Below are 12,359 nucleotides of genomic sequence, written 5' to 3' on the forward strand. Positions count from 1 at the left end.
GTGTCTATACCTTCCTTTCTTGATGGTGTGTCGTCCCAGCAGTGGGTCAATAACCGGGTCAATGGTCTCCTCCAGGTTCTCTATGAGGACAGTGTCCCCTGCCACTACAGCCTGTTCTATCACATCTACATATCTGGAAAAACATTTAATATATGAAAAAATGAAAAAATACACAAATAGTGTCTCTTCTCACAGACAGAGAAAATAAAAGTGCTGCTGAGAGCTAGAGCATCTGAAATATAGCATCAGTTCAGGGTCTGTATTGAAAGCTTTTCTCTCGACCCACGGATGTAACAGTGGAAGAAGAAAACCCTCACCCTCTCTGCCCTAGATTGACAACCTTAAGGCCGCTGCCATGGCGACTCTTGATCCACTTGATGCCTTGCAGCTGAGGGTCAATGAGGAGAGGCCAGCGCTCACCTGCACACATGATCCAAACATTGACAGTCGACAATACCGAGCAAACCTCGCACTGCACAGTTTACTGTCTGTGATAAAGGGACTATAAGCACCATGGTGATGTGATATAGTATTGTAGTATTTGTATATTTACTGCCACTACTCACAGTTTATGAGGATGGTCGCATTCTGAGTTGACATTTTATCTCCTGGTAAGCCCTCATTGTTCCACTGGGCCACCATCGCATCATCAGTCAGCATCAACACTGGATCCAAGCCTTCTGTCATGGGGATGAGCATCTGATGAAGAAATAAGCAAATTTATATCAGATGTGATCATCAGTGGTTAGAAATGTCACCAAACATCATCCCCGGTCTGGGCAGGGCCTTTCCCCGAGAGGAAAGAGCGACAGATTTCAACATCATATGTCATGGAGCCAATTTTCTCCTCGAAAAATTGAGGAAGGCTGGTGTTTTGTGTACTGGAAGGTTTTTTTCTGCGTCAATTGTCTGCAGAGAACTTTGAGCAAATTGGTTCACTGAAGGGTTAATTTCTCGGGGCTTCATGTCCCCACAAAACCGCCTGTTGGCCACAGATTGTAAATCAGGCGGAAATATTACAGATTATTAAAACCATGTGATCTTTCTTCTTCCTTTGGTGGCCGTGGTTTAACCAGACAGAGGGCAGTGAATGTAATTGTGGAACTAAAATAGTGATGAAGAGGGGAGACTTTATTTTATTTTTTATGAAGGAACGATCATTTCTCAATGTGTTTTGGTCACATTGGAAATTTAGGAAATATTTCTTCATTGTAAGATTGTGACCTTCTGGCTGCGCAGGAAGGGCATCCACAGGTTGTCCTGCAGCTCTCTCCTGTACTTCTTGGAGAAGGAGCCGGCGTACGAGATGAAGGCTGCGGTTAACAGGACATCCCCACTGAGAGTTTCCTCCTGTTCGTGGTACTGAGCCACTGAGTGGGCCCAGCGTACATTCTCACTCTGAAAAGCAGCATACATGCAGTGAGACACTTTATTATACAAGAAGCACCCCTTATTCCCAACATATTTAGAATACAACACACTACACTAAAACAAAATGTTTCAATTCAACTTTAAGGAACACAAATCAAACTAAACTTCCATTGGTCGTTGCTGTGCCCACCTCCAGTCCTTTCACCAGCCGGTTGGCGAGCTCTATTGTCTTGTTGGTGCGGTTGACCTCCTCCTGAAAGCGCAGTTTCTCTGATGTGGCTTTCTCATAGGCTGTTGTCAGAGTTTCCAGGCTACTGTCCAGCTCCTAGGAGAGATAATATGATGACTTGTGGCCCAGGATGTTCCTTAATAAATATCTCTTAACGCTGTGCAAGCTGTAAATGACCTGACAATTAATGTAATAAAACTAAAATTGTAGTGTGAAACCACACATTAACCTGTCTAGAATTTGCGTAGGAAGGTCTGCTATTGCCGCTAAATCAACAAGATAATAAAACACGTCCAGGAGCAATCATATTTCTAAAGAAGCTGCTGCAGGAGAAGGGGTAGTGGCAGTGGATTAGCAGAGGACCTTTAAAAGTCACTGCCACCAGCAGTAAAATATGAAGAGCCAGTAGGACCTATAAAAAGCTATTGCCCCTTTGAGGCAGACACGCCAGTAAAATGATTGGTCTGGACATTTTTGCGAGAAACAAACAAACTATTTTTAGTAAACAGTAAATATGACAATCTGCAATCTTACTGTATTAAAATATACGCAAAGACAGAAGACACTGAAAAAAAGATAAAGAAAAAGAAAGGAACAGTTATTTAAACAGACATACAGCAAGTTTCTTCCTGATGGCCTCTAGTTTCTCAGCAGCCTCGGCCAGATCAGAATTGGCCTGAGACAAACACATCCTCTTCATCTCCACCTCACATAATACCTGTGGACAAAACAAACACGCACACACAGACCAGTTTGACCCATTACATTTATAGGTATATGTATAGTGCAATCAGTAAAATACCATGTAATTCTTCCAGACATGCAGACAAAACTATAACCATAAAACCAATTATTCTATATGATAAAATATCAAGCACACACTGTGTATTTGATATCCTGTTATATAAACAAAACAAAGTCGGTGAACTTTGTACTTACAAAAATCTTCCCAGGGCAGCAATAGATGGGGAAACAGAAACAGAAAATCAACAAACAACAGTAACACAGTACACTGAAAAACATCACATGCACAGCGGCATAGATCAGTGTGACACTGAATATGTATGACAGCTGGTGACCATGTGTGTACCTCATGGAAGCGTATGATGTTGATCACCCAGGCACAGAGCCCCGCAGCAGCAGAGGACTTCTGCCGCACAAACTCCGGGTTGAACTCGGGGTCACTGAGGTGGTCGTCTCTCACACATCTCACCGTGGCCTCGGGGATGTGCTCTTTGTCAAAGTTCACCAGAGCCTGCAAGAAGTCGTCCACCTGCATGTGCAGAGGTGTGTGTGTGTGTGTGTGTGAGTGGATTACATAAAATGGTGTCACCTCACGATTTCGTATATGATACTTTTTGCAGGCTTTTTGGATTCTAAATCAGGATCTGGAATTGAGAAGGAAATTAAATAAAAGTTGGCACAATTGGCAACTGTCTTATTTAATACAGTGTATAGATAAAACAGAAAAACTGATTTAGCAATGGGCCTCACTGAGATAAAAAGATCTCTTTTACTAGAGGCCAAGCGAGCAGCAGCGCACAGAACATAAAATATAAAGGTTGTAAAACATTCAGTATAACACAGCCTTTTAGCAACATAGATGAAATATGAAATTGGTAATCCAGGATCAACAAGGCAGTCCATACATCATCACAAGAAATATGAAAACAGATACACAGTAAAGGAGGAAGAATAAAACCGCAATAAGTCATTTCAAATGTGACACAATATTATTTCAGCAGAAAGAGGAATATTTATTTGTGAAGGACTTTTTGGCTTTGTGGTTGGCAGCCATTAATCTAAAAACCACTACGAGACGTTGCTGTAAAATATCACCTTGCTCATGACCATCTTGGAAGCCTTCCAGCTACGATCTTTGGGGATTCGGCCTTGGGGAGAGAGCAGCACCAGAACAGCTGCTGAGACGTTGGTTACAATAGCTGGAGGGTTGGGGAACGTCCTCAGCTCTGTCAGGTTCAACTGGAATAGCACACACAAACATACAAACACACACACACACACACACACACACACACACATATATACTTGGATTGAGCTTTTCTTGTGTATTCGCATCGCTAGCAAAGGGCTCATATAAAATGAATTGAATGAAGTAAAACAAATAAAATAAATCAGCTGTGGCGACAGGATTCAGGTCTGTTTATTTTATATGTACACAAGTGGTTTACCCTGTTTAGTGTGTTGAGTGCTGTGTTGGCTGCCTGCAGGGCTGGTTCAGCCTTGGCCAGGTCGTCCTCAGTCTCCTGCTGCTGTTTGGTCACTTTAGCTTGGATCGCTGCCACCTGAAGAAACAAAGCAAAGACACAAAAAAGTGAGAAGTCTACTATTTACTCTGAACGGATTGTTGTGAGTTTGGCTGATTTCTGTTCTTCAGCCTATGTATTGTAAAGAAGTGGCATGAAATTAAACTTAATATGATTTTGCTGATCCAGGACTAAACTTCTATTTTTACTTTTGCCCAGAGGACACACACACACACACACACACACACACACACACACACACACACACACACACACACACACACACACACACACACACACACACACACACACACACACACACACACACACACACATTCTTACCCTTTGCTCCTCTGCATCCGCCACAGCTCTCTCTTGGTTGAGTCTGTCTGTCTGTTGTCCTATTTTAGCTATGAGAGCCTCTATGTCTGTGTTCCTCTGCCACAGCTCCACCTCTTGCACTGCTAGCTTGGCTTTCAGATCCTCCACCTGAGCGAGACAGACAAGAACAGACAGGGATTTAAAAACAACATGAAAAAGGCAGGAGAGATTGGAAAGGATATATGTAGACAGACAAAGTAGACATATCGTCTGACCTGTGATGCAGTCGTCTGAAGTTTTTGTAGGCCGTTCTCTAAGCGCTCCATCTTCTGGGTCAGCTCTGTGCGTTTTTTCCCCAGCAGGTTGCCATACAGCTTCATAAACTCCAGGAAACTCTTTGGGGTGGTGTAGTTAAAGTGTTTCTCGTTCTGTTGGTACTTGACACTCACCTGTACGACCGAGAGATGATGTCAGAGAAGGTGTCAGGAGTGGTCATCACCCATGGTGCTTTGCAACAACTCACCTCATTGACACTGGTGTGAGCGTAGGAGATGAACTCACTGATAGAAGCACGCACATTTGGCTGAAAAGGATAAACACACACAGGCATTTGGGGAATTATTAAACTGGCAGGCATCGGTTAGAGAAACTATATAATCTTACTTGACTTAATAACATTTACAAATCTTACATTACATTTTTTCTTCATATTGGATACAGCTTGTATATTATCTGCCTTTCCACATTATGTTTCTACTATTAAAGATACATGTTTCTATTCCTAAACTACCGAAGAGAAGAGGAAAAAGCTAATCTAATTAAAGAAAGTGAATATGAATGCTAGGTGAATGAGCTGACACCTCCAGTCCAGGTATCTTCTCTACAAAAGTAGTGCTGACAGAGTGCAGGGCGAGCTGCGGCCAGGGGTGGAACCAGTTTATGGCTGTACAATTCACCAGAGCCGGAAACTTTCGTGCACGTGTTCGCAATGTGAACCCAACTGGGGAGAAACACAAGACGACCTGGAGGACAGATAAGGTTGGTGGCAGATATATTTTACAATCAATGATATGGGAAATGGGTTTAAATAAAGCAGGTATCATATTACACTTTCTATATTATATAACACATAATAATGTTTCAGACCTTGAGCTGTCTTCGTATCCTCTCAATAAAGAAGCTCCAGCAGTTGTCTCTGCTATCTATGAGTCCTAATCCTCTCAGCTCCATCCGGATCGAGGTCACAATCATATCCACATCTTCATCGCTAAACAGGTCTGGAATATCCCCTAAATAACACAAACAATGCTGGCTCAAAATGTGTATTTGACTGCCTATCTCTCCGTCTGTCTGTCAGTTGATTATATGTCATTTAAAGTGAATTTAAATCAGATTAAAGTTCTTCTACCAGCCAGTGTATCCTGGGAGTGAACCTTCATGATCCATGCACCACCCCAGTAATGAAAAATATATTTTACGATACGATTTGGCAATGGCTCTGATTCCAACACTTACGTTTATATGTATCTAACCCGTGAACAATTCATCTTCTCTGCTCTCAATTTAAAAAACAATGCGGAAAAATTAAATGTGTCTGATGAGGTTTTTATATACTTTGACACGCTTAAGCAGGAATTGTGGGTCAGTGTAGCCAAACCTGAGGCCAGCATATCATTGATGAGCACCAGGAAGCGTTCATCTGGAATCTGGGCGTCTGTGTGAAGGAACACTGTCCCGATGTTCTTCACGCCGACCTTTATATACAACGCTGCTATATCGCTCTGGAGATGAGGGGTTGCAGAAAAAGCACAAAAGATACATAAGTATTGCATACTACAGGTTCCTCTGGCATTAAATTGTATATCAAACAGGGGGGTGACATATTTTCTATCTATTGTGCATGCATGTGTGAATGCATGTTTACCTTCAGGTCATTGATGCCGTAACCTTTACGCAGAGTGATCTGGAAAACTTCCAGCAAATTGAGGAAGGCAGCCAACCGACACAAACTCTGCTTCCCACTGCCTCCAACCCCCACCAGCAGAGCGTTTCCATAGGGGGCCTCCAGGATACGACTGATACGACATCTGAGCACAAACACCAGAAGTAATAGTGTGTGCATGCACTGTGGTTTCCATATGTGCTAATCAGTGTAAATCCTCCCTTTGTACTTGTCAGCAGACTGTATGTGTGCATCTGCAATTTACGTGCTAGTGTCTCAGTGTCTTACACATGCTGGATAGCTTCTTCAAACAGTACCAGGTCCATGACAGCGTGCAGCTCATTATAATGCTCCAAAGCGTCAGCCAGCGTCTTCTGGAGTTTCTCCCAGTCTGAGGCCTGTCAAGACAAATAAACAAACCTGGCTCTGTTGAGTAAGGGCAGCAGTGTCCAAGTTAACTGTGTGGTAACTTCCAGATGCGCAAATTAAATGAAGTTCTTATCAAGACTTGAGTCAATTAACTTTCAATTCAAACCCCATACAGAAATGAAAGGTAATTAGTTTGCCAATTAGCATGAGTGCATTCATCCTCATTTATTTTCTGACAGATTAGACATGACAGCAGAATTTGTGCCATAACGTTTTTTGAATACGTGAGCAACAGTTAATCTACATAATAAATTGATTAAAGTCAAAAATAATTAAGCTCACTTATTTTATTACCACAGTTAATAAAGAATAAATTGATGCGTGAAAGGAGAAACATGTGTGTTTATGAATGCCTCGAACCTGGTGATAGCGAGGCTCTCCCACTCCCTGGGCAAAGTGACAGTACACCAAAGGCTGGTGGATAAAGATGGACTCATCCATTCCCTGGAAAAATATTGCAGAAACAGAGATGTGAAAAACAAAAGAAAAAACAGAACATGTCACAACTAAACTGCCCTTCAATGGCTAGATACAGAGCAACTATTTTTAATGATACAGTATGACATACTGTTTTACAGATTGCCTAGAAACAACATCTGTGTTGTTACAAATTTGCAATCTATCACAAGGGGTTTCTGTGTGAATTGTCATTTTAAAGATAAACACAGTCTGTATATATCTTGTTTCTTACCTCAAAATATCTCTTGCCAGTGTCCAGCAGGATTTTGTTGAAGAGTTCCACATCTTTCTCTTCCATTAGTTTGTCAGAGTAAACCCTGGAGCTCTCATGGAGCCACAGGTGAACCAGGTCCATCGGATAACGGACACTTTCCGGCAGGGCAAACAGGATACCCTACACATCAACATACATAGAATCAATAATCATGTGATTCGGTTACAGTTACTTGTGACATTTTTTGTGTGTGGGTTACCTGGAAAATGTTAGACAGGTCTCGCAGGTTGAAGATGTAGTGGAAGCGTATCGCTGTAGGGAGGAAGTTCTGACTGATCTTTTGGTGCAGACAAATAGCTGCCTGGATTAGCAGAACCAAAAGATGGATACATTTAGAAACAGTTGGATAGATTTTGAAACAGACAAACAGACTGGCATTATTACCGAATGGATAGAGTGACAAATCGAAAAATAGATCAATATTTGCATAGATTGGAACAAAGAAATCCGGTTTTAATGTAGACAGATGCTGCATTGATGGTGTAGGTGTACCTGCATGAGAGTTCCTACTGAGCGGGAGACACCGTAGCTGAATCCTCCCTGAAGGAAGTGAGCTGACAGGATACTGGAAAAGATGGTGGCTAATGCATCTGCACTTGGGAAATGTACTGCAAATACTGAGAAATGCCTCTGAAAGGAATGAAGAGAGTATGACTTACCTAAACATAAAAAATAAATAAAAGTATCTGTCAAACTACTTTCTAAATGTAACTATGATTTAGAGCATTCAATCTTAGAAGTAGCACTTAGCTTTCTAGGACATTCTAAATTGAATTTCTAATTCTTTTGCTTGTTTATAATGTCTTTGTAACTTAATTGCTTCTTGCTTTTTACGGTTCATTAAATCCATCCTGTTTTCATTTGCAGCTTGATAAATGACTTTGTAAAAATGCTTTAAAAGCTAATTAAGTGAAGTAATTGTAGTAGAAAAAGCAATGGTCTTTGTACATGTGTGTATGAATGTGCCATATGCCTGTATGCATGAACGACTATACCTGAAGTCTGGGGTTGATAGAGAAGCTTCCAGCTGTTGGGTTCATACAGGTGATATACTGGCAGTTATGTATTTCCTTCAGTACCAGGCGTTGCCTGTCATACCTACAAAGGTTTTGTCTACTTAGATTAAATTCAGTATATTAACAGTACAGAACATGTGTTCCAGATGTTGGTGTGTAATTGTACTGTACATGTATGCAAAAGGAGATACTTGTGTGCACTGAGTCTCTGTCTTACCAGTGGTTGTAGTCAAGGTGCTGGCGTATGAGAGTGTGTGGCTGGACGGTCCCATAAACGTCCACCTCAGGCATGTTGAGGTCGTCTATGAAGTAGATGAGTCTCTTAGCGGTGGGAGGAGCAAATTTACGACCAGCTTTCTTCTCCAGGGGTTTTTCCAGGACACCTGAGTACCATATAATGCAGAAGACAGTTGATAAAAATGACAAGAAAAAGCTGTGGGCGCTGTTGTGCTCGCAGCAAATGATAAATGAGTTATGGATTTTAAAAAGCAGTCTGCACTAAGGAAAGAATATTAAAAACACGAGAGCAAATCAATTTCAAAGTTCAGCGAGTCAGAGTAAAAGTTTGTATTCAACTTTCCAGCAATATTAAAAGGACCAAAGCATTGCAGTATGAAAAGAGATGTCAATAACACACATTGATACGAGGGTCAGAACCTTATTTGTAGCTGGGATTTTTTTTGTTCAATCACATAATATAAATATATAATAGAAAATGTAACCAAAGCAAGGGTATTTTTAAAAGAAGGGTAGAGTACCCTATTTAAAAAAAAGACCACTTTCATTTTAAAAGCATTCTCTATAAATTATGTCTCTTATTTACCAAGCAAAACACTGACCATTAATAAAGGGAAGTTCTGTTCAAATTTTCACAATCCCAAATCCATTGTATTCCATCTGTTATGTATGATGCTTGCAGTTCTCCAGTGTAGCTTTAAACTAGCACTGTTATACCTTGAATGATGACCCATCCTTTCCACTTGGGGTCTGTGTCCTGTTTTGCTGGCTCTAATTTGAGGGAGATGTGCAATCTGGTTGTCCGGGAGACATGGTGAGTAGGCTGCTTTCCTGTTTTTCTTTAATGTGAGCACCTGTACTGATTAGTTTTCCTGAGGAGGCTATTTGTGTCACCAAGCTGTGTTATGTTTTGTAATGTGTTTTGTTATGTGATTTTTGTGAAACAGAGTCCGGGTGCTCCTGTATACTCTGTGAGTAAATTGCTGCTGTTCTGTCCCTGTTAGGTTAAAGAGCAGATTCCTTTTGGAGTTCATTGGGGGGTTAGAAAGTGTGGTGATGTAAGCGGATGTAGATGGAAAATAATGAATGCTAGAGCTGTCGGTAATCCTGGTGGGAACCCCGTTTTTATGGAGTGGGTGTGACCACCCCTCCATGTTTGTTTAGTTTAGTTTATGTATTCTTTAAAAATAAATGTGCTTATTGGTCTCCATTTATATTGCAGCCTTTGAGACGGGGTTGTAACCCTTGCAAAAACCCCACTGTGCCAAAAAATAAATGGAATTTATTTATTTTTATTGAGTACAAATCCCCCTAAATTGTTTGTACTCATTCCTGTAATTCTTACGCTGCAGCATGGCCGATGTGGTGTAGTAGTTGAAGGGGACTTTAGCCACCATGAAGTCCTCCTTCAGCTTGGCGACTTTATCAGACACCAGGATGGTCTTGCCCACTCCGGCGTTGCCCACTAACATGATAGGCTTTCCTCTCAGGAGCAGCAGGTCCATGAAGTAGGTCAGACAAATGGTTTCTGGAGTGTGAACCAAAACAGTCTGAAACACAAAACACATGACCTGACTGCAAGGGCTTGTTCACAATGTGGTCAGTAATGAGTTGGAAACATGAAGTTCCCCACCACACACATCATTTACCTGTAATGGTACATCAGGCTCCAGCTCAAACGGCTCCATCTTCTCACTCCAGGGAGTAAACTTCTTTGTCTCTGAGTCAATGAAATAGTCAAAGACGGTGCCCTGGGATGGAAACTTCACCGCTCTCATCTCTTTAGACCACCAGCGGCTGAATTCGGCACGATAGTCATTCAGCTTGACCATTTTTGGGGGGAAAACAAAATATCATTACATAATAATCCAAGTTATTCTACTATGTTAAACACTGTAATATAAAAAGGAGTTAGCTCTTAAAGCAAACATTTTGTCACCACACACATGATCCTGGAAGAGAGCTCCTCCAAAGGCCCAGACACAGGCGAAAACAAAGTAGATCTCATAAAGTTCTCGTGGAGAGTCAGCAGGAGTGTTGTCCTCTGTCAGCAGGCAGTCCAGCAAGGAACACAGTGTCTGATTGGCCAAAACACATACATGTAACATCTGATTGGCCAATACAAAGTGCCACATTGTTCTCTTTGATAATATGCAAAAACACAACATAGAAGTTCAACATCTGTGTGTATGTGAGATACACAATGAGCATGTTGTGTGCTCTCACCTGCACCATGCTGGTCTCCGGTATGGGAGTGATGGTCTTCAGGTTGCAGCGGACTTGTTCCAGGCAGTACGGCACATACTTATCAAACAGAATAGTGAGGTTGGCTCGCTCCGATTGGGCCTGTCGGGTGTCTATCCAACTCGTCACATACCTGTGAATACAGTTAAGACAACACCTCTAAACAACCGTCCCATGATTTCACAGGTGTGTTACTGCTTGTGTGTGTCTTACGAGCTCCAGCCAAGGTCCTGTGGGTTGACAAAGAGTATCCCTGCCCTAGAGACAGTAGCTGGAGTAGCAGCCTTCAGATGAGAGATCTCAAAAAGCAGACGCATGGAGGAGGACAAGCTGATCCTCTCGTTACTGGCAAGCGTCAGAACCTGGACAGAGGAGAAGATTTAAAGTAGGCATGTTCAAATTTTTGTTTGTGCTTTGGGTCAGTTCATGGAGAGATGAAGATTTAAACCCCCAGGTAAAGGAGACAATCCAGCATTAGAAAAATGGAACAATAAGAGAACAGAGATGCACTCTGACCTTATTGTCATCCATAACTGTGTTGAGTGATTCGATCCACATAGGGTCAATATCTCCATCCAGAACAATCCATTTGGGTCCATCATGACCCACTGAAGTCAGCTCTCTCATGGTAGAGGAGAACAGACCTAAAGTAAAGCAAAGAGTAAAACATACAGTGGCATATCGATACCATCACCACACCATCACTAGGGCAAAATAAATTTCCCATTCTATCGCTTCATTCTGCAAAAAGCAAACTCATGCCAAATTCTTCCCAAAACTATTCAGATAAGAGCTAACTGAATAAAAAAAAAGTACTTTGATAAATTCTAATTAATTCTGCGGAGAGGCTTGGGAATAAATTATCGTCTTGGCATCAACATAAGTCCTGCTTGACAGCGATCCACAATCTGGAGTAAAGAGTGGTTCCCTCGATCATCATTTACAGTTGATTAAAATCCTTGTAAAATCCTCGAGGTTCCTCACCATCTTTCCACTCTCTGGTAGCAGGGTGCAGGTATCCAAACAACTCGTCTGTAGTCACAGCTTTAGGGTTGATATCATTCCATACGGGCTTCATTTTCATATTTGCATAAGTTCTATGGAGAGTCTTCAAGATCTGATTAATAAACATTATAAATATAAGACACACTGTTTTTTTCCCAAAAGCAAATCCCTTATTGTCACTCTGGAAAGTCTGTAGATATGACAAAAGTGAAATTCAACTCTTCCATGAATGTAGCATGTAGTAAAGAGAAGTTAACCTGGCTCTTTCCAGTTCCTGGTCCTCCTACTACAAACACAGAGTGTCTGACAGCCAGCAGCTCCTCCAGCTGGGTCACCTTTAGACACACAAACACTGAATCATCCTGGATATTCAATCATGATATTAACTACTAATTTAAAGCTAGTCTGGGGAACTTTAATGAACTCAATTTAATACTGATGCCTCTATATGACCTACATAAGTAGACAAGACCAATAGTGAAAATATTGGCTCATTATTCTTAATGCTTGTCATGGTTTGAGGTATCTTAGGGGAAATCTGGTACTCACCACGCTTATCCACTGG

At 41.5% G+C, this 12,359-nt stretch overlaps 1 protein-coding gene across 1 annotated transcript in view; it reads right to left on the reverse strand.

Moving 5' to 3' along the window:
- Positions 1–12,359, reverse strand: part of dnah9l (dynein, axonemal, heavy polypeptide 9 like) — a 33,109-nt gene that overhangs the window by 6,310 nt on the left and 14,440 nt on the right. Inside the window, exons 39-70 of the mRNA XM_054596186.1 lie at positions 12,052–12,129; positions 11,774–11,906; positions 11,306–11,433; positions 11,003–11,151; positions 10,772–10,922; positions 10,492–10,623; positions 10,195–10,368; positions 9,891–10,095; positions 8,526–8,691; positions 8,288–8,390; positions 7,785–7,922; positions 7,492–7,593; positions 7,251–7,412; positions 6,920–7,003; positions 6,419–6,528; positions 6,113–6,275; positions 5,846–5,969; positions 5,335–5,477; positions 5,049–5,210; positions 4,712–4,771; positions 4,464–4,637; positions 4,210–4,356; positions 3,793–3,906; positions 3,440–3,583; positions 2,691–2,873; positions 2,540–2,545; positions 2,217–2,318; positions 1,562–1,696; positions 1,225–1,398; positions 567–699; positions 318–420; positions 11–133 (exon numbers count right to left, since the gene is read on the reverse strand). Of these exons, the coding sequence (XP_054452161.1) occupies positions 11–133; positions 318–420; positions 567–699; positions 1,225–1,398; positions 1,562–1,696; positions 2,217–2,318; positions 2,540–2,545; positions 2,691–2,873; positions 3,440–3,583; positions 3,793–3,906; positions 4,210–4,356; positions 4,464–4,637; positions 4,712–4,771; positions 5,049–5,210; positions 5,335–5,477; positions 5,846–5,969; positions 6,113–6,275; positions 6,419–6,528; positions 6,920–7,003; positions 7,251–7,412; positions 7,492–7,593; positions 7,785–7,922; positions 8,288–8,390; positions 8,526–8,691; positions 9,891–10,095; positions 10,195–10,368; positions 10,492–10,623; positions 10,772–10,922; positions 11,003–11,151; positions 11,306–11,433; positions 11,774–11,906; positions 12,052–12,129 (4,205 nt within the window). The remainder of the gene's footprint in view (positions 1–10; positions 134–317; positions 421–566; positions 700–1,224; positions 1,399–1,561; positions 1,697–2,216; positions 2,319–2,539; positions 2,546–2,690; positions 2,874–3,439; positions 3,584–3,792; positions 3,907–4,209; positions 4,357–4,463; positions 4,638–4,711; positions 4,772–5,048; positions 5,211–5,334; positions 5,478–5,845; positions 5,970–6,112; positions 6,276–6,418; positions 6,529–6,919; positions 7,004–7,250; positions 7,413–7,491; positions 7,594–7,784; positions 7,923–8,287; positions 8,391–8,525; positions 8,692–9,890; positions 10,096–10,194; positions 10,369–10,491; positions 10,624–10,771; positions 10,923–11,002; positions 11,152–11,305; positions 11,434–11,773; positions 11,907–12,051; positions 12,130–12,359) is intronic.

Source organism: Anoplopoma fimbria, chromosome 3, assembly GCF_027596085.1.
Source record: "Anoplopoma fimbria isolate UVic2021 breed Golden Eagle Sablefish chromosome 3, Afim_UVic_2022, whole genome shotgun sequence".
Lineage (NCBI taxonomy): Eukaryota > Metazoa > Chordata > Actinopteri > Perciformes > Anoplopomatidae > Anoplopoma > Anoplopoma fimbria.